General features: G+C 40.0%; 1 protein-coding gene across 1 annotated transcript in view; it reads left to right on the forward strand.

Annotated features, from left to right (window-relative positions):
- The window catches only part of SLC25A33 (solute carrier family 25 member 33), a 34,440-nt gene extending 14,844 nt beyond the window's left edge, over positions 1 to 19,596 (forward strand). The window contains exons 3-7 of the mRNA XM_049877847.1: positions 6,987 to 7,064; positions 9,250 to 9,350; positions 11,138 to 11,204; positions 14,271 to 14,551; positions 19,128 to 19,596. Coding sequence (XP_049733804.1) covers positions 6,987 to 7,064; positions 9,250 to 9,350; positions 11,138 to 11,204; positions 14,271 to 14,551; positions 19,128 to 19,330 — 730 coding nt within the window. The 3' untranslated portion in view covers positions 19,331 to 19,596. The remainder of the gene's footprint in view (positions 1 to 6,986; positions 7,065 to 9,249; positions 9,351 to 11,137; positions 11,205 to 14,270; positions 14,552 to 19,127) is intronic.
- Positions 19,597 to 22,165: the final 2,569 nt, after the last annotated feature.

Raw genomic sequence — 22,165 nt, forward strand, 5'->3', positions numbered from 1 at the left:
CTGAGTCACTTAAGGACAAAAGTTCCCTGCTGCATTATGGATGAGAGGCTCAGAGCTTCCTGGAGCCAGAGATTCCCCTAATTGTCTTTAAATGGTCCCTGGGCCGCACAGCATACATTAATGTTGGCCACAGATATCTGAACTTTTACAAAAAATTTTGAATGTGCTTGGCATTTGAAAACCTTTATTATATACTGATAAGGTATAGGTTGCTTCAAGATGTGATTTGAGAGAAGTTTTTAAAGTTCAGAAAGTTCAGCTTTTACTAACACAATATACTGGTTTGAGAAAGATAGTAAGAGTATCTCAAATGGAAAACAATAAATTCTCATGGCTCTCTTAACGGCCAAATGGCTTATTTTTGGACCACTGTGAAAATTCACTGAAACTCCATGAATTTCATTTTGACGTGTTACATTATCAGTGTTTATTCCAATCATGCTTTTCATGATTTTGTGGGCTAAAATAATGAGCGTGGTATTTTTTTATGGCCTATGGTAAGCTGTTTTTAAAGAATATTTTATTTTGAAATGCAAGAATGATACAAATAATTTGTTTATACCCTTTGTCTATATTTACCGGCCTTGAATATTTTGCCACATTCATGTTTTCACTTGTGCTCTGTTGACGTGCGTATTTTTTTCTGAAACATTTGCAGATAGGTTACATGAATCATGCCCCTTTGCCCCTTAATACTACAGGATTTATTTCCTTAGGACACGGATGTTCTCTTAAAACCACAGTGCAGTTTTCAAACTAAAGGAATTTAATATTGATACACTACTTTTCACTTTTTAAATCTACCAGCCTTATCAATTAGCTATTTTAAGTGAAGAATTTAGCACAAGAACTAAATTTTATTGTAAAACTTTGTTCTTGCCAATCTCTCTCCTGCTTTCTAGATTTTTTCCAGTAGTTTCTTTCCTTCTTGTTGTATCTTATTTATTCTTCAGCAGTTTTATTAAGATGTTATTCATACACCGTGCAATGTACTCTTCCAAAGTGTGCAATTCATTGGTTTTTAATATATTCATAGGGCTGAGCAACCACTGCCACCATTTAATTTAGAACATTTTCATTCTCCCTGAAAGAGACCCCATCCTCCTTCCCCTCCCCTGGCAGCCAATAACCTACTTTCTGTCTCAATTGATTTTGTCTGTTCTAGACATTTAATATAAATGTAATCATATAATATGTGGTCCTTGGTGACCGCCTTCTTTCACTTAGCATAAGGTTTTCAAAGTTCATCTGTGTCATAGGATGTATCAGAATTTGATTTCTCTTTATGACAGATGTTATTCCATTCTTTGTATATACAGGTAGTCCCCAACTTATGAGCAGTTCTATTCTGAAGACTCCGTCGTGTGTCAAATATCTTTTTTTTTTTTTTTTAGTTTTCATTATTAATGCCTTTTGTTATCAGTATCTTTATCAGTCTTTATTTGTCTTTGGGGCTTGATGTGAGAATGATAACATCAGGAAATTACATACTGCAGCATTGTGTGTAGTACATATTACTAATGATAAGATGTACAAAAATAAAAACAGACGGTAATAAGTGTGATTTGTCGTAACTTGAACATATTATAAAGTTGGGGACTACTTGAACCACATTTTGCTTATCCATTCATCAGTCAGTAGGCATTTGGATTGTTTCTATCTTATGGCTGTCGTAAATAGTGCTGCTGTGAAAATTTATGTACAAGTATTTGTGTGGATCTTGAAATTTTATGTACAAGTATTTGTGTGGATCTGTGTTTTCATTTTTTTTGGATGTATACCTAGGAGTAGAATTATTGAAGACGACTTGAAGCACTTACTGATGAAGATCAAAGACTACAGCCTTCAGTATGGATTACACCTCAACATAAAGAAAACAAAAATCCCCAACTATACCTATAAGCAACATCATGATAAATGGAGGAAAGATTGAAGTTGTCAAGGATTTGATTTTACTTGTATCCATAATCAATGCCCATGGAAGCAGCAGTCAGGCAGTCAAACAACACATTGCTTTGGGCACATCTGCTGCAAAAGACCTCTTTAAAATGTTAAAAAGCAAAGATGTCACTTTGAGGACTAAGATGTACCTGACCCAAGCCATGGTGTTTTCAGTCACCTTATATGCTTGCGAAAGCTGAACAGTGAATAAGGAAAACCAAAGAAGAATGGATGTCTTTGAATTACGGTGTTGGTGAAGAACATTAAATATACCACGGACTGCCAGAAGAGTGAATAAATCTGTCTTGGAAGAAGTACAGCCAGAATGCTCCTTAGAAGCAAGGATGGCAAGAGTTTGTCTCACATACTTTGTTGTTGTGTTTTTTTGAGTGGCTTACCACAATAAAGCTTTATTTATTTATTGAATTTTAGATGAAGGTTTACAGAACAAACTAGTTTCTTATCAAACAGTTAGTGCACACATTGTTGTATGACATTGGTTAACAACCCCATGACATGTCAACACTCTCCCTTCTCAACCCTGGATTCCCTCTTGCCAGCTCTCCTGTTTGCTTTTGCTTTCCAGTCCCTGCCCCAGGGCTGGTATGCCCCGTTAGTCTTGTTTTGTTCTATGGGCCTGTTCAGCCTTTGGCTGAAGGGTGGACCTTAGTAGTGGCTTTATTACTGAGGTGAAAGGGTGTTCGGGGGCCATACTCTCTGGGTTTCTCCAGTCTCTGTCAGGCCAGCAAGTCTGGTCTTCTTTTTTTGAGTTAGAATTTTATTCTGCATTTTTCTCCAGCTCTGTCCGGGACCCTCTATTGTGTGTCACATACTTTGGACATGTTATCAGGAGGGATCAGTCCCTGGAGAATGATATCATGCTTGGTAAAGCAGAGGGTCAGTGAAAAAGAAGACCCTCAATGAGATGGATTGATTCAGTAGCTGCAGCAGTGGGCTCAAGCATAACTTCCGTGAGGATGGCTCAAGCCTGGGCAGTACATAGGGTCACTATGAGTTGGAAGTGACTTGACGGCACCTAACAACAACAGAATTATTGGGTCGTATGTGTTTAATTTGTTGAGGAACTGCCAAACTATTTTCCAAAGTGATATCCCATTTTACATTTCCATCAGCCATGTATGAGGATTGTAATCTCCCCACATCGTTGACAACACTTGTTATTGTCTTTTTTATTATAGTTATCCTAGTGGGTATTAAGTAGTATCTCATTGTAGTTTGATTTACGTTTCCTTCATCACTTAGATGTTGAACATCGTTTTAGGTGCTTATTGGCCATTTGTATATCTTCTTTGGAGAAACATCTGTTCAAATCCTGTGCCCATTTTTTAGGTAGGTTGTCTTTTTCTTGTTGAGTTGTAAGAGTTCTTTATATCTTGTAGGTATAAGTCTGTTATCAGATACGTGATTTGCAGCTATTTCCTCCTATTCTGTGGGTTGTCTTTTTCCTTTCTTGGTGGTGTCCTTTAAAGCACAAATTTTTTTATTTTGATGAAGTCCAGTGTGTCTTTTTTTAAAAAATTTGTCACTTGTGCTTTTGCTGTCATATCTAAGAAACCATCCAAGGCCCTGATGATTTATTCGTATGTTTTCTTCAAAGAGTTTTATAGTTTTAGATTTTACATTTAGATCTATGATCCATTTTGAGTTAATTATTGTATGTGAGGCTCAGAATGTGAGGATGAGGTAAGGTTCCAACCTCCTCCTTTTATATGTAGATATCTACTTGTCCCAGCACCATTGGTTGAGAAGACAGTTCTGTCCACCAGTGCATTGTCATGGCACCCGTGGCTGTAATCAATTGACCATAAATATGAGAGTTTATTTCTGGACTCTCAATTCCATTCCATTGATCTTTATGTCAGTACCACGCTATCTCGATTACTGTGGCGTTGTAGTAAGTTTTGAGTTCAGGATGTGTAAGTGTTCCAACTTAATTCTTTTTTCAAGATTTGTTTATTCTGGGTTCTTTCCATTTTCATGTGCATTTTAGAGTCAGCTTATTAATTTATGCAAGAAGCAACTGAGGTTTTTTTTTTTTAATTTTTATTGTGCTTTAAGTGAAAGTTTACAAATCAAGTCAGTGTCTCACAGAAAAACTTATACACATCTTGCTACATACTCCCAATTGCTCTTCCCCTGATGTGACAGTCCACTCCCTCCCTCCACTCCCTGTTTTCGTGTCCATTTTGCCAGCTTCTAACCCCCTCTACCTTCTCATTACCTCTCCAGGCAGGAGATGCCAACATAGTCTCAAGTGTCCACCTGATCCAAGAAGCACACTCCTCACCAGCATCCCCCTCCAACCCATTGTCCAGTCCAATCCCTGTCTGAAAAGTTGGCTTTGGGAATGGTTCCTGTCCTGGGCCAACAGAAGGTCTGGGGCCATGACCACCCGGGTCCTTCTAGTGCAACTGAGATTTTGATAAAGATTGTGTGGAATCTGTAGATCAGTTTGGGGAGTATTGCCATCGTAACGATATGAAGTCTTCTAGTCCAGGAACATTGCTAGCATATAGAAGTACAGTTGATTTTTGCCTGTGGCTCTTATGTCTTACAGCTTTGCTGAACTCATTTATTGGTTGTATTTTTTAGTGGATTTCTTAGTATTTTCTATATGTGAGATCATATTGCCTGCAGAGACAAGTTTACTTTTCAGTCCAGCTACCTTATATTTCCTCTTCTTGCTAATTGCCAGCCTGCTACATTTTAGGGAAGCTTTTACAAGTACAAACATTCTTTATTTCAAGCAATTAAGTATTCTGTAAACATCCAGAGACAGAAAAGAAGCTAAGATTTAAAATTTGTGCATTCAAGGAGTCTAGAACATGAGAAGCTGTAGTTAGTTATCTGAGGAAGGAAAAATGGGAAACAAAACTATAAACGGACAAAACTTGTATCCAGTATGCCATGGACCAAAACATCAGCTTAACCTCTTTTGCACCAAAAATTTCAACTTGGTTTTGGAAACTTTATGTCTATGGGAAAAGTGGAAGTTGGCAGAAACAGAATAGGCATGATCCGTTTTACTATTAGCTTTATAGGAACATCTTTTCCATAAAGTGAAAGAGAGCTTTTTCCCTTAACCTTAGTGTCACAATGAAGGTCAGACGGGGCAGGGCTATGATAATTTGTGAACTAGAACTTAGGATGCTGTCAAAGTGGCGGTACTGTTACCAAGGAGAGAAACTCCTCAGGATGAAAAGGAGAGTAAGTTAGAGAAAACAGCAACTTAACAATGTAAATCCTGTTAGGTTCCATGAAAACTGAGCTGCTGGAAAGAATAAATTAAACTAACTTGAATCACTATATTGGACTGGGAAAATGCCTGTAAAGGATGTTCTGTACAATCCGCTTAGGATTTATTTAGTCACTTTTAACCAAAAAACATTTAACATAAAACAAAGGTAGTCACAGTAATATCTTTGGATTTGAGATGCTAGGTGTCGACTTTAAATAACACTCATTTCCGGCCGTGAAAATGATGAGAAGCATCTGGTATTTCTATTCCTGATATCCCTGCCTAGGGTTCTGCTAGAATAGGTAGAGATCTAGAAGATAGGAGAGTTATAAATTAGGAATAAATTCAAAAGAAATACCATCGAGTGAAATCCCTGAACCTATTTCTGGGTGAATCTTACAGTGAAGACATTGTTCCGTGTATTGGACCCTTTGCCAGATGCTCAGGCTTCCTTATAGGATGTTGGGGTGGGGTACAAACCCTGAAGATGGTGCTCCCGTGCAGGCAGTGGGAAAGGCTTCTTGAAATCATGTCTAACTGATGCTTTTGAAGCACATTTTTTCACTGTATTAAGGAAAGCGATGTTGTAGAGCCTCCTCTGATTCTGTATTGTGATAGGTAAAACCTCTGAAAGCTGGAACCTGTGTAATGAAAACCTGTCATAGAAGGAAAACAAATATTTTGTAGTAACAGAGAGTGATAGATAAGTAGAGAGAGTGTAACCTGTCAAAGGTGGAAAACTTTTTGACCTGGAAAAACAAGGCAGTCTCATCAAGTTCTGGCCTTTACAGCTTTCACTGTATTACAAACAGGCAAGAGTTCGGGGTCGCTTGTACATTTTATTAAGGAGCTAATGTAAAGGCTGACTCTGGTTTCCATAGTCTTTGCTTAAGAGTTTCTGTTTGTCTTGTTTTTTATTGTGCTTTAGGTGAAGTTACCAAGCAGATTAGTTTCTCATTCAACAATTTATACACAGTTGTTTTGTGACGTTGCTTGCAATCCCTGTGATGTGTCAACACACTTTCCTTCCCCACGCCAGTTTCCCTGTTTCCATCTGTCCATCTTTCCTGTCCCTTCCTGCCTTCTCATCATTGCTTTGTGGGCAGGTGTTGCCCATTTGGTCTCATACACATGATTGAACTAAGAAGCATGTTCCTCATGTATGTTATTGTTTGTTTTATAGGCCTGTCTGATCTTTGGCTGAAGGGTGAACTTCAGAAGTGGCTTTAGTTCTGAGTTAAAATGGTGCCTGGGGGCCAGCCTTGGGAGTTCCTCCAGTCTCTCAGACCATTCTGGTCTTTTTTATTTTTTCCTGTGAATTTGAATTTTGTTTTACATTTTTCTCCCGCTCTGTCCAGAAACCTCTATTATGATCCTTGTCAGAGTAGCTGGTGGTAGCTGGGCATCATCTAATTGTTCTGGGCTCAGGCTGCTGTAGGGTGTGGCACTTGGGGTCCATTAGTCCTTTGGACTGATATTTCCATTGTGTCTCTGGTTTTCTTCTCCTTTGCTGTGGACGGGATGGGACCAATAGATGTATCTTAGATGTCTGCTCGCAAGCGTTTAAGACTGCAGACGTTACTCACCAAAGTAGGATGTAGAACATTTTCTTTATGAACTTTGTTATGCCAATTGACCTAGGTGACTCGTGCAAACACGGTCCCCAGCCCTCAGCCCCAGTAACTCAGTCCCTCAGGGTGCTTGGATGTGTCTAGGAAGCTTCTATGACTTTGCCTTGGTCAAGCTGTGCCTAAGGGGTTTTAAAGATACATCTTTTCTTATTCAGGTCAATCTTGGAGAAGGAGGGACCAAAGTCACTTTTTAGAGGCTTGGGTCCAAATTTGGTTGGAGTTGCACCATCAAGGTAAGCGTTACACTTTTCAGCTAGTTTACTATATAATGCTGAGCCCTTTCTTACTGAGGGCAATACTGCTAAATGATCGGTGTCTTTTTCTGTGTTGGATTTGTGTCAATACATCCAACATATAGAAATAGTCAGCAGTGCCTGTGCGTGTGTGTTGTTGTGTGTGTGTGTGAAAGAGATTCTGGTTGTTCTATTCTTAATTATAAACATTTACCTGCTATCATCAGTTGTAATCTAAAATTTGCTACACAAAGTGTGGAATGGTTATTATCTGGGAGCTTGTTTAGAAATACACAATCTCAGCCCACATCCCAGGCCGACATAGGAATCTGCATTTTAGCAACCTCCCCTGTGCTTCATATGCACATTGAAGTCTTGACCTGGAGGAATTTTAAAAGCTTCTAGGCTTTATCTTATATAAAACATTCTTATTTTTGTAACAAGACTTAATTCTCTTCAAAGCTTGTTAAAATATAGGGAACTGTACTGCCTGACACTATAGCCACTGGTCATGTGGGACTATTTAAATTTAAATTAATTAAAATTAAAAATTCAGTTTCTCAGCCTCACTAGCTACATCTCAGTTACTCATTATCTTAGCGGCTACTGTATTGAATAGCATAAATATAGAACATTTCTGTCTTCATAGAAAGTTCTACTGAACAGTGTTGATACAGAGGATAAATGTGTATAGATATAAAAGTGAGCATGTGAGTGAGAGACTGTGTGTGTGTGTCTAGAATATCTCTGGAAAAATAGATAAGAAACTGGTACTAGAGATTGCTTCCTGAGAGAGGAGCTGTGGGGGGCTGGGTGGCAAGGGTGGGACATATATACACACACACAAATACACATATATATCCACCTATATTCATACTCCATATAATAGTCAAATAGACTTTAATGAGAATTAAGCCTTATTAAAAAGATGAGAACACTGTTTTATATAAGGTGAGGGTTAAAGCTTCTAGAATTCCCATAGATCAATGCCCCAGTATGTACACAAATCACCTGGAGGTGTAAAAATGCAGATTCTTACTAAACTCTTCTGTTCCTTTAGAATTTTGTAGCATCTGAGCACAGTCTATTAAAAAATAGCAAGTGTTAGTCTGATAGTTAATACAGGTTATAGCATTATTGGAAGATGGTAAACATATTGCACGTACATGGTAAATAAGTGCCTTGTCCACATGTGGGCAGTGCTAACGTGGTAATACTTGCTGTCTTATGTAGGTAGATTCTTGACTACTTTACTCATTTAGAACGGATGGGACCTAGAGTGAAAAAGGAAGATTTTACAATACAACAATAATGAACAGTCAAATCCTAAGTTGAAACATAATAGTTTTTGCTTGATCCATTGGCCAGCATAGAAAATCCCAACCAGACCCTACTTCCCAGCCCCAAAAGGAGGGGAGACAGAAGGGAAAAAAGCAAAGAGGGAGAAGAGAAGATGGAGGGATTTTGAAGGGGGGGTGGTGAAGTCCAACCCCCACCTGTAGCGTTCAACCTCTGGGGGATTGGGGAGCATATTCAGTGGAGGAGCAGACCAAAAACAAACAAAAACCAAACCCATTGCTGTCAAGTTGATTCTGACTCATAGCAACCCTATAGGACAGAGTACAACTCCCCCATAGGGTTTCCCAGGCTGTTTAATCTTTACGGAAGCAGACTGCCACATCATTCTCCTGTTGAGTGACTGGTGTTATGAAAGCATCGTATGATGGCTATTCCTATGGGATCCTGAGACATCAAAAAAAGTTCAAATTATATTTGACATTCTCAACTTTGGTGTAAGGCAGGACAAGTATGGTATATTTTTAAAATATTACAGATTTTAGAAGTTGTATATGTTGGCACCCAAAGGATTGACTTTTACCAAGAGTTAATCCAGAATGAAGACTGTAAAAGAATTTTGTATATATGTTTTAGTATCTCATTTTCCCCAATTATTTTGGATACCTTTGTTATCAATAAATAATTTTTGGAGTGGCAGGAACTTCCTGTGTAACAGGTTTTATGTAGAAGGTTTTGGTTACATATCCACTTTTTTCTCGTATTAGTTTCCTGCATTTTTCAGATGTTGCAGAGGGTGTGTGTGTGTGTGTGTGTGTATAATCATATGCATATATGTTATATGGTGTCATAACAATTTCTTTACAGCTCTCTCTCTTTGTTCTAACAGGGCTGTGTACTTTGCATGTTACTCCAAAGCCAAAGAGCAATTTAATGGCATGTTTGTGCCTGATAGCAATATTGTGCATATTTTCTCAGCTGGCTCTGCAGGTATGTTACACTAATGAGTGGAGATAAGAGTTTCTCACTTTCCTTAAAGCATGTGTTGTGCCAAACGGCTTTTTCCAGGAGTTAGAAATGAGCTCCCTGCTTCTTTTGCACCTAAACTTGTTTATTTAAAGCTTTTGTTAGACCTGACAGAATATGAGTGTTTGAGTGTAGTTTATAACTTGGTTCCAATTTCCTTGACCACGAAAGCTTTTTAATTCTCCCTAAAAATTTACATGTTCTCATGTCTGCTACTTGTTAGTGTTATGATTCTTTTAAAGGAATATTAATGTTTTTTATTCTATTTCTCCATTAAGTTATTTTCTAAAGTCAGAGCTGCTTTCTTCATAACCCCCGACAGCGTCCAGCTCATCCTACGCACAGTTGGCACTTCTGGCTTCAACATTTGGATTATATAATGGGCATTTATTCAGGGCTTATAGTTGAACCCTTCAGTAGGGTCAGCGGCAGCTCAGGTAGCTTCGGCTTGCTTTTGGTGGAGTTGTTTCACCAAGATGTTTTTCTGCAGAAGTTCTTGGCAAAAAAAATTTTGTAGATTTCTAGGGTAAAAGCTATATATACCTTCTTATATGCACTTTTATGTCTGTTTAAATAGAAAGATATTTTAGAGAGCTTAAATTGGCATTTTATGAAAAATCTAGGCCTTCTGCCAGCCTGTAAGGCGTGCTCTTGTTTTGTCTGCCTTTGTTATTCCAAACAAAAGCACTTCTGAGTGCTTTCCCATCTGAGCGTTTATAGATAACAATGTCTGACCCTGAGTAGAAAATAAGTAAAGCTGCATCACACAAGATAGGCATTTCTACTTAATATGGAGGAAGTACAGAGTTTCAAAACAGGTTGATCTTCGTTTATATTTCACTTAATAGGCCAATGGTGAGTTAGCCAGGGCTAAAAAATGTTAATCAGGTTTGTAACTTTCTCAGAGATTACTTAGAAGAGCCCTTGGTAAATAAAGCAGATCTGGAGAGAGTTTTTAAACCTCTGTCTTCCTAGTGGAGCCCTAGTGGCGCAGTGGTTAAGAGCTCAGCTGCTAACCAAAAGGTCAGCAGTTTGAATCTACCAGCCCCTCCTTGGAAACCCTATGGGGCAGTTCTGCTGTGTCCCATGTGGTCATTATGAATCAGAATAGACTTGATGGTGACGGATTTGTTTGTTTAATCTTCCTGGTATCAATCCACTTAGGACTGTGGAGGGCTGTGATATTGGGGAAGAGTTAGACCAGCACCACAACATTACTTTTCCTTGGTTGCTTTGGAATGATTAGTAGTGCTAAGATGGAGAAGGCTTACTTCAACAACAAAAGAATGGTGCCTCTAAGCAGAACAGTCTTAAAACTTCAATTTTCTGCAATGATTAGTCAGGTATTACAATTTTTAAGTTTGGATTCAGGTAAATGGAGATTTAGTTCCTTCTCCAAGTTAGATACAAGGTAACCTTCTGGATTAGATCAGCAACTTTTTTAAACAAATTATTTCTGGACCTGAAATTTGTAAATTGAGTTTAACATAGCTTCATAGTTACCACAGAAGCCACCTGAACAGAAATACCAACAGCACCACCTATAGGTTAAAAAGACGAGACAGGGCTCTAGAAAGTTGAAGAGATTTCTTTTAGGCCCAACATACCAGTATGTTGTATAGTTTCCACCTATATTATAGATTGTAACTGCTTCCTACTATCCATTTTTATTGTTAAGCCACTGAAATCTTGATTTCAAAGTTTATCATTTGGTGTAGACAGTGATGACTTTTTTTTTTTTTTCCTTCCAGCTTTTGTCACAAATTCCTTAATGAATCCAATATGGATGGTTAAAACCCGGATGCAGCTAGAACGGAGGTAAGCTATTGATTGTTCCTATGCTCACTTCCCTTGATATAGAAAGAATTCTTGGGGATTTTGTTTTCCCCCTCAGCCATTCCTGGCCTTTTTTATTATTATTATTATTATTATCGGCATATGTAGAAACCCCTTTTGTTTTGAAATTTGGGCTGCCAACCGTGGTGGGGACATAAGAGCCAGCTGATTTCTGCCTGGGGCATTTTAAAACGTGGTTCCAGTGAGCTCTGCTAGCATGTTCCTCAACAATGAATGTTTGTTGCATGCTTCCTATGTACTAGCCACTAGGGAAACAGCAGGGGGTAAAACATAGCCCTTGTCTTCCAGGAGCTACAGCTCAGTGGGGGCTACAGAAAGTAAAGAGAATGATTATAAAAGCCTGGTATAACAAGGGACTTAAGGTGCTGCAGGACCATGGAGGGTTACCTAATGCAGTCCAAGCAGGGAGGAGGTTCGTGGAGGGTCACCTAATGCAGTCCAGGCAGGGAGGAGGTTAGGGAAGCTTCCTGAGGCCACGACATCCACACTGCCATCTTAAGAACAGCCAGGGTGCTGTCAGTGAATTGTATGCCTTATAAAGTTGAATTGGCAAAAGTTGTATGATAGATGTATTTACAACAACGACAACATGAAGAAAAAAGCTGCTGAGGCTGCTTAAATACAACTAAACACCTGATGGGATTTGGTTCCTTGGTCTGGAGGTGGTCATGGTTTCATGGGACATCCCAGTTAATTGGCCTACTAATGTGTTTAGTGCTTCTTTTTAACCTCCTAGTTTGTTGTATAGTGCCTTGGGTCTTAAAAGCTTTTCAGGCAGCCATCCAAAGTACAACAATTGGCCTCTATTCGCCTGCAACAACAGAGGAAGAAGGAGAGTCAGGAATTGGAGGAGGAAGTGGAATGTGTGGCTAATTGCCTCCGTGAACAACTTCTTCCTTTGCCATGAGACCGGAACTGGATGGTGCTCGGCTACCATTACTGAACATTTTGATCAAAGATTCTAAAGAAAAATCCTGATCAAAGAGGGGGAAATGTAGAATAGAATTTCAAATTCTCATGGAATCCAGATTGCTAGAGTCGTGGAGGCTGAAACTGTTGCCCTGAGATAATCTTTAAACCTTAAACCAAAAATACCCCCTGAAGTCTTCTTAAAATCAAACAGTAGTTTGGTTTAACTAGTAAGAAATGTCTCCCTTGAGCTGATAGATAAGATCTATCTATATGGGATCAGATTGACAGCAGCAACTCAAAAGATAGGAAACTTGGGGGGGGGGCAGTGAGTTTATGTTAATGAGAGAGGAACAACTTGGAAAAGGAGAGTGAGAATGGTTACACAACTTGAATGTATAATGTCACCAAATTATGCATGTAGAAATTGTTGAACTGGTGTATGTTCTGCTGTGTATATTCCCAACAACAAAAATAAAATACTAAAAAACTTTTTTAAAAATGAAAGGTATGCCCAGCAGGAAAAGTTTAAAAAAAAGAAAAAATAGCCAGAGTGGTGGCTAGGGGCTGGGGTGGCAGTGAAGGGTGGTTCAGGCAGAGAGAACTGTGTGCCAAAAATCATGAGGCAAGATAGCATCGTAAATTCTGGGGAACTGGAAGAAGGGTAGTGCGGGGAGTGCACCACGTGCATGTGTACACGCTAGAGAAGGAGGGAATTATAGAAAGAGAAGGCTGGAGAAATAAGCGGGGACCAGATCCGTAAAGGCCCTGGGAACGAGTTTGGAGTTTAGACTTGGGCTTTATTTTGAAGGCAGTGGAAAGCCGTTAGAGCAGCTGTTCTCCTTAGAGGGATGTGATTTTACACCCAGGGAATATCCAGCAATGTCTGGAGATGATTTTGGATGTCACAACTTGGGTGGGATGCTACTGGCATCTAGTAGGGTGAGGCCAGAGATACTGCTAAATATCCTACCCTACACAGGACAGCCCCCACAACAGAGAAGTAAAAAAAAAAAAAAAAAAAACCCATACCCATCAAGTCGACGCCGACTCATAGCGACTCTATAGGACAGAGTAGAACTGCTCCAGAGTTTCCAAGGAGCGCTTGGTGGATTTCAACTGCTGACCTGTTGGTTAGCAGCTGTAGCACTTAACCACTACGCTACCAGGGTTTCCAACAGAGAATTATCTGATGCTAAATGTCAACAGTGCCTTAAATGTCAACCTGCACTAGAAGATTTTAAGCAGGGGCATGACCTGGTTGGATTTGTGTTAGAAAAGTCACTTCAGTTCAAGTGTGGGGAATGGCCTTTGAAGAGACAATCAGGGAGACAGAGAGACTCGTTGAGGATTGTTTGGCGTGTGACCCAGAGTCACTTATTCTGCCTGGCAGCATGCAGTTACAAATACTACTTTAAGTCGTTGAGTAGGAGCACCTAGTTTTAAGGTTTTTATTACTTTAAAAAATATTTGACATTTGTAATTTTATTAGAAAATTAAGAAACCATAGTCTCAAAATATGCAATTTGGAGACTAGAGAAATTAGAGTACCAGTATACTCACCACCCTGTCAGAAAGGTGAATATCCCTTCAGTATTTTCCTAAAGCACATTTGTATCATAGTTGTGGTTATTCATTACATATAATTTTGTCCCGCTTTCCCACTTAGAGCATTTCCCTGTATCTTACTGGCTTCATAACCATTTAAATCTCGTAGATGCACAGTAGTTTACTAGTTACTCCTATTTGTAGATATTTGGATTATTTTGATTATGTATATATTTGATGACCTAACAGTTGTATTTTCTCTGTGATTAATGTCTTTTCAAAATTAGGTCAAAGGCTGTGAACAAACATTTTCCATGACTCTTGATACAGGTACATATAATATCTTGTGGTCCTGCCAGATGTCCCAGCTAATGGACCTGGCCTCCCTCTCAGCCCTGAAGCCTGGCCTCCCAGTGGGCCAGGGGTCAGTGTGACCACAGGGCCAGGAGGACACAGGTCACCTGTTGTAGGACTTCTCTTATCACACCAAGCGTCACGTGGTGTGATGGGCGCAGTTGCTGGTTCGCTGGTGTGTGTTCTCATGGGTCTTTCCCTGGTCTTCTTGTGCAGAGTGAGAGGTTCCAAGCAGATGAATACACTTCAGTGTGCACGCTATGTTTACCAGACAGAGGGCATTCGTGGCTTCTATAGAGGATTAACGGCCTCATATGCTGGAATCTCAGAAACCATCATCTGTTTTGCTATTTATGAAAGTTTAAAGAAGTATCTGAAAGGAGCTCCGTTAGCCTCTTCTACAAATGGGACTGAGAAAAATTCCACAAATTTTTTTGGACTTATGGCAGCTGCTGCTGTTTCTAAGGGGTGTGCCTCCTGTATTGCTTATCCACACGGTACGTCACGCTTTTTCTTCCCGAGCAGTCCAACAGCTGTCAGGTCTGTGTCAGTTGTCAGTGTCTCTAAACTTCTGTAGCACAGATTGGCATGCAGATGCCTGCAGGTAAGGTCAGTGGGTACAGGTGTCAGTTGTTCCTACTGTAATTGCATGTACATCCATCATGTGAGTGGTGGGAGCTTGACACAACTCCAGCTGATTGTGGCCAGAGCTGTTGTTGTGCAGAAATGTGGGCCATGTGTTGCTGAACTTCTGATGTTTTTGAAAGATGCCAAAAATCTGGATTTTTTAATAAAAGTCCTTGATTTTAAGGAATATGGGAGCCAAACTTAAAAAAAAAAAATCTCTCAGCTTCTACTCTTTCAGTGAGGCGCTGAGGAAGGCTACTTTGGATAAACTTATTTTTTAAGGAATTGTAGAACTGATGACCTATTGGCCTACTTAAAAAAATAGAGCTTAGGGATTTGCTTTCAAAAGCCTGTGTACTGTTGGCTATGACAAATGTGTACAGTCAGCTGACAGGCATTGAACCTCATTGTGTGCATTGACACTGAGCTGGGCCCGACAGGGCTTAGGGAGACGAGGTCCGCAAGGTATCTTTCGGCAGGGAGACAGATGCACGCGTCCACTGAGGCCCGCAGAACACATAGGAGGTGGTGAGCTCTGTGCTGTGAATGCCTGGATGAGGGAGAGCCAGGTTGGCGAAGGCTTGAAACAGAGGTGGCTTTGAAGCTGGGGCAAATGGAGCCAGATTCTAGTAGAGGAAAGATTGGGGCGGGGGTGGGGTACATGAAAAGAATGTCTTGTTGAAAGATACAAATTACACCCTCAGTGATTTTATGGTATTTGTTTAATTAGGAATGTTAGGTACTGTCAGGTCAATTTCAACTCACAGTGACCCCATGAGACAGATTAATTACCCCATAGGGTTTTCTAGGCTGTAATCTTTAAGGGAGAAGGTTGCCAGGTCTTTCTTCTGTGGAGCTGGTGGGTGGGTTTGAACCTTTGACCTTTTGATTACCAGCCGAGAGCTTTAACCCTTGCTCTACCAGTCAATGCTCCTTAATTAGGAGTGGAAAACCATAAACTATATTTAAGTCCTATTAAAACTAAGCTCTTCTAAACCATTGAAAGTTGCTTCGTACTTGTGTTATTAGGTCCCATCGAGTCAGTGTCAACTCATAGTGACCCTGTGTACTACAGAACAAAACATTGCCCAGCCCTGAGCCATGCTCACAATAATTATGCTTGAACCCATTGTTGCAGCCACTGTGTCAGCCCATCTCCTTGAGGGTGTTCCTCTTTTTCGCTGACCCCTACTTTACCAAGCACAATGCCTTTCTCCATGGACCAATCCCTCCTGATAACATTCCCAAAGTATGTGAGACGTAGTCTTTCCATCCTTGGCTTCTAAGGAGCATTCTGGTTGTACTTTTTCCAAGACAGATTTGTTCGTTCTTTAGACAGTCCATAGTATATTCAATATTCTTCACCAGCACCACAATTTAAAGGCGTCAATTCTTCTTCAGTCTTCCTCATTCATTGCCCACCTTTCACATGCATATGATGCGATTGAAAATACCATGGCTTGGATCAGGTGCACTTTAGTCTTCAAGATGACATCTTTGCTTTCTAACACGTTAAAGAGGTCTTTCGCAGCAGCTTTGGCCAACCCAATGCATCCTTTTATTTCTTGACTGCTGCTTCCGTGGGTGTTGACTGTGGATCCAAGTAAAATGAAATCGTTGACAACTTTAGTCTTTTCTCCATTTATCATGATGTTGCTTATTGGCCCAGTTGTGAGGATTTTTGTTTTATGTTGAGGTGTAATCCATACTGAAGGCTGTGGTCTTTGATCTTCATCAGTAAGTGTTTCAAGTCCTCTTCACTTTCAGCAAGCAAGGTTGTGTCATCTGCATAATGGAGGTTGTTAATGAGTCTTTCTCCAGCCCTGATCCCCCATTCTTCATATAGTCCAGCTTCTCAGATTATTTGCTCAGCATACAGATTGAATAGGTATGGTGAAAGGATACAACCCTGATGCGCACCTTTCCTGACAACTGTCTCGATTTATGTACAGGTTCCTCATGAGTACAATGAAGTGTTCTGGACTTCACATTCTTCACAGTGTTATCCATAATTTGTTATGATCCACACAGTCCAAAGCCTTTACATAGTCAATGAAACACAGGTAAACATCCTTCTGGTATTCTCTGCTTTCAGCCAGGATCCATCTGACGTCAGCAGTGATATCTCTGGTTCTACGTCCTCTTCTGGATCCAGCCTGAATTTCTGGCAGTTCCCTGTTGATATACTGCTGCAGCCACTTTTGAGTGATCGTCAACAAAATTTTACTTGCATGTGATATTAGTGGTATTGTTTGATAATTTCCATATTCGGTTGGATCACTTTTCTTTGGAATAGGCATAAATATGGATCTGTTCCAGTCAGTTGGCCAGGTAGCTGTCTTACAAATTTCTTGGCATAGACAAGTGAGTGCTTCTAGCACTGCATCCATTTGTTGAAACATCTCAGTTGATATTCCCTCAGTTCCTGGAGCCTCATTTTTCTCCAGTGCCTTCAGTAAAGTTTGGACTTCTTCCTTCAGTGTCATCGGTTCCTGATCCTGTGCTACCCCTTGAAATGGTTGAACGTCGACCAATTCTTTTTGGTATAATGACTCTGTGTATTCCTTCCATCTTCTTTTGATGCTTTCTGTGTTGTTGAATATTTTCTCCGTGGAATCCTTCACTATCGCAACTCAAGGCTTGAATTTTTTCTCCTGTTCTTTGAGCTTGAGAAATGCCAAGCGTATTCTTCTCTTTTGGTTTTCTATCTTCAGGTCTTTGCACATGTCATCATAATACTTTGTCTTCCCAAGCCACCCTTTGAAATCTTCTGTTCAGTTCTTTTACTTCATCTTTTCTTCCTTTTGCTTTAGCTACTTGACGTTCAAGAGCAAGTTTCAGAGTCTCTTCTGACATCCATTTTGGTCTTTTCTTTCTTTCCTATCTTTTTAATGACCTCTTGCTTTTTTCATGGATGATGTCCTTGATGTCATTCTACAACTCGTCTGGTCTTCAGTCATCAGTGTTCAACATGTCAAATCTATACTTCAGATGGCCTCTAAATTCAGGTGGGATATACTCAAGGTCATACTGTGGCTGTCGTCAACTTGTTCTAATTTTCTTCAGTTTCAGCTTGAACTTGCATATGAGCAATTGATGGTCTGTTCTGCAATCGGCCCCTGGCCTTGTTCTGACCAATGATATTGAGTCTTTCCATCATCTCTTTCCACAGATGTAGTTGACTTGATTCTTGTGCATTTCTTCTCACGAGGTCTACATGTATAGTCACCATTTATGTTGGTGAAAAAAGGTATTTGGAATGAAGAAGTCATTGGCCTTGCAAAATTTTATCGTTCAATCTCCAGCATTGTTTCTATCACCAAGGCTATATTTTTCATCTACCGGTCCTTCTTTGTGTCCAACTTTTGCATTCCAATCACCAGTGATTATCAGTGCATCCTGCTTGCATGTTTGATCACTTTGAAACTACAAAAGCTGGTAAAAATCTTCAGTTTCTTCATCCTTGGCCTTAGTGGTTGGTATATAAATTTGAATAATAGTTGTATTAATTGGTCTTCCTTGTAGGCCTATGAATATCATCCTATCACTGACAGCATTGTACGTCAGGATAAATCTTGAAATGGTCTTTTTGACAGTGCAACACCATACCTCTTCAAGCCGTCGTTCCTGGCATAGCAGACCATATGATTGTCCAATTCAAAATGGCCATTACCAGTCCATTTCAGCTCACTAATGCCCAGGATATCAGTGTTTATGCCTTCCATTTCATTTTTGGTGATTTCCAATTTTCCCAGATTCATAACTTTGTACATTCCACATTCTGATTATTAATGGATACTTGCAGCTGTTTCTTCTCATTTTGAGTTGTGCCACATCAGCAAATGAAGGTCTGGAAAGCTTGACTCCATCCACGTCATTAAGGTTGACTCTACTTCGAGGAGACAGCTCTTCCCCAGTTGTCGTTTGAGTGCTTTCCAACCTGCAGGGCTCATCTTCCAGCAATATATTAGAGAATGTTCCACTGCTATTCATAAGGTTTTCACTGGCTAATTCTTTTCAGAAGTAGAAGGCTGGGTCCTTCTTCCTAGCCTTTCTTAGTCTGGAAGCTCAGCTGAAATCTGTCTACCATGGGTGAACCTGTTGGCACCTGAATACTGGTGGCATAGCATGTAACATGCAGCAACATGCAATCCCCTACAGTACAACAAACTGATAAATATGTGAGGACGTGTACTTGTATGTGTATGTAAATGTCCATAATTGACCCATTCCCAGAGTCAGAAGATGTTCTAAAAAGAACTTAGCTTTGCATTGTATCTATGTATGTGACTGTCCTGTCCAAGTAGAGCTTAGATGGCAGGTGAACATAGCTGCGCATTGACAAACTGTGTGACAAAGCTATATGCTAGCTGCTTTAGACTTTCCCTGTGTTGCCTGGAAATAAAGCTTATTTGTAGCATAACAAGTGTCTTTCTCTCTTCGCAGAAGTCATAAGGACGCGACTCCGTGAGGAAGGCACCAAGTACAAGTCTTTCATCCAGACCGCACGCCTCGTGTTTCGGGAAGAAGGTTACCTTGCCTTCTATAGAGGACTCTTTGCCCAGCTCATCAGGCAGATACCAAATACTGCCATTGTGCTGTCTACCTATGAGTTAATTGTGTACCTGTTAGAAGACCGTGCTCAGTAACAGGCCAGAAAATTGTGCTCTAGAAGAATAAAACTGAGAAACTCTAGAGAATTTTTTTTTTCCATTGATGTTTAGAATGTTTGAAACAGGAAAGGCCATAAAAGAACTGACTCATATCACCTGTTGGACATTTTCCTTTTGGATTCATGCTTTCTGGAAGGTTCTAATTCGTTAACGTTGAGTTAATTATAACTTTTTTTTTTTTTTTTAACTTAAGAGGATTCAGGATTAAGCAGCAACTAAATTAAATCATGCTATTTAACTTAAGTATAAATTTGGCTTGTGTCCTCTTTTATGATCACTGTCCTGTAAAATACAGCTAAAGACTTCAGTATTTCATGCGGTCACTGTACTGTAAAATACAGCTAAGGAGTTCACTGTTTCAGGCAACATGCGGAGAAAAACTCTAAAGTCTGACTTGTTTCCAAATCCGAATTTAAGACCTCACACTGCTGTACGAGTAAGAAGTGTCACACTTTGGTGGTACCGTGTGGACCAGGACAGAGTCCCAAGCTATTTTCCTCCTTTGTACATTTCAAATTCTTTGTATCAATTATAACCTAAGCTTTCAGGCTGCTGAGATGAAAAAATACGTACAGTTTTCTGGCACTATATGTTTTAAACTGTATACATTTTCCTGAAATTGTCCTATTATCCCCCATTTGAACCAAAGGAAAAATTTTAAAGAATGGTTTATCAATTCCAGAAGTTAAGCCTAGGGTGAGCCCTGGCAGCTTCTAAGTGTGTTATAGCACAGCCTCCAAGCCATCTGTGAATGTGGACTGTGATGAGTAATGGTCCATCCAAGGTCTCCCTTCACCCCTATTCTTGGATCTCTGCTACTAGAGAAAGGGAGCTCAAACGCAGGATGGATCGCCCACCCCCGGCTAGCTCACTTTCATTCTGACAGGAGGCGCTTCATGGCGTTTAAATACCATAGTTCACGGTAAAAATAAAAAAAATCCCAGAAGTAAGAAGTTGCCAGAATTTTACCCCTTTGTTTTAATGGAAATTCAACAAGGAAAACAAAAGATTAATAAGACAGAAGGCAGATAAAGTTGATAATCTCCCGTTGGTTCTTCCATTGGAATTTGAATATAGCGACATTAAGGTTATTTTTCAATCTGGATGTATAGAAGGACACTTACTTCTACTTCCCGATGCACTGTCGTTTCAGATTCAGCCGCAGTTACTCTGACTGGGGTGAGAGTTGGATATTTTCAAATTGTGTTAGAGTTTAATTTTGTTCACCTTTATAGTCATAAAGGAGGTTAGTTGATGTTCCTGAGCCTTCTAGCATAAGCGGCTTCAACAGCTCTCTAGAAGTCAAAATGAGTGCTGTAATCAAGCTCCAGTGCTTCTAAAATGCATGATAGTAAAGTGATATCCATTCCAAAAACTCGGTTTTAACTCTGATAGTGGCATGTGGCAACATCCTTCTATTTTAACATTCAGATTAAAACCTGAATTTTTCCTCAGATTTTGATCCAATATGAAGGTTAAACATTAAGTGTGACATAAATGGTCAAGCACTCAACTGCTAGCCGAAAGGATGAAGGTTTGAACCCACTCATAGGCTCCTCAGAAGACAGACCTGGCGACCTGCTTCCAAAAGGTCATAGCCTTGAAAACCGTATGAGCGGTTTTATTCTGCACACGTGGGGTCACCATGAGTTGGAATCTACTCGACCACAACTAACAATAACTATTTGCTTTTTGGATGTGAAGATTATTTAGAAATAATTTCCATTTATACAAACTTGAATTAACAATTTGATGTTGATCTAGTATAATTTAGGTCTCCACTTGCTTTTCCTGCACCAGGGCATTAAAATTAAATTTCAGCACGGAAAGTGGGAAGAGAACAAAAAGGAAGTAATGCGTCCTCTGTGAAGAAGCTTGTTGGATTTTTAAATAGGAAGTATTGTTTGAGCTGTTGTTGGAGAAATCCCATTGTTTATTTCTCTCTTCTCCACAAGCTTAGTCATTGGGATTTCATTTTTTTTAAGTCATGTAAAGCTTTAAAAAACCTCATTGCATATCCAGTGTGTGCCAGGCACTTGGAAGGTATTAAATTTTTTTCTTTAAATTCTGACAATTTTGTAAAGCAGGTATTATTGCCACCCACGTTTTGCAAACGAGAGGCTCGGGGTGGGGGACTTACGTGATTTGCTTGTGGTCGTGCAGGTGGTAAGTGGTAAGCTGACCCAAAGGAGACTTACACGCTACCTGTGGAAGAAACCCGTTAAGAGGCAGAGGGGTATTTGAGCCTATGGCATGGCCCATCATTTTACTGAAGGACTACAAATCCACAGGCGTTCTCTCTGATCAAGGTGAGCATGAACTAATGCATGTGGCAACTGCGTGCAAGCTTTGTCTGCAGAGATCAGAGGCCTTTCCCTGCGCAGGACATCGTGCAGACATGGAATCTTGCTTGGAAAGAGAATGATACTTAAGACACAATGCTACACGTCTGAGACAAGTGATGCTGGTTATTCTATTTGTGTGCTGGCGGCTGGTGAAAGCAGCAGGAGGGCAGAGAAAAGCCTGTGCTCTGATACCCACTTCCAAGGTGGGTGGCTGCCCTGACTAACCTCCCCAGGTTTCAAGCTTGCCCCCTCACTCTGATCCCTCCATCATCCAGCCTAGTGAATGCATGTGACAGAACGATGGGGCACCAGGAAACAAAAGTAGCATTTGCCCCCAAGTCTAAAATTTATCACTATCCACAAAGAACTTCAATGATGAGCTCAAAACACTGGAAGAGTTGTAGGAACATTGAAAACATGTATTGTGTAATTAAATACAAATATTTCCTACCATTATGTTTTTATT

Source organism: Elephas maximus, chromosome 3 (assembly GCF_024166365.1).
Source record: "Elephas maximus indicus isolate mEleMax1 chromosome 3, mEleMax1 primary haplotype, whole genome shotgun sequence".
In the NCBI taxonomy this organism is placed as follows: domain Eukaryota; kingdom Metazoa; phylum Chordata; class Mammalia; order Proboscidea; family Elephantidae; genus Elephas; species Elephas maximus.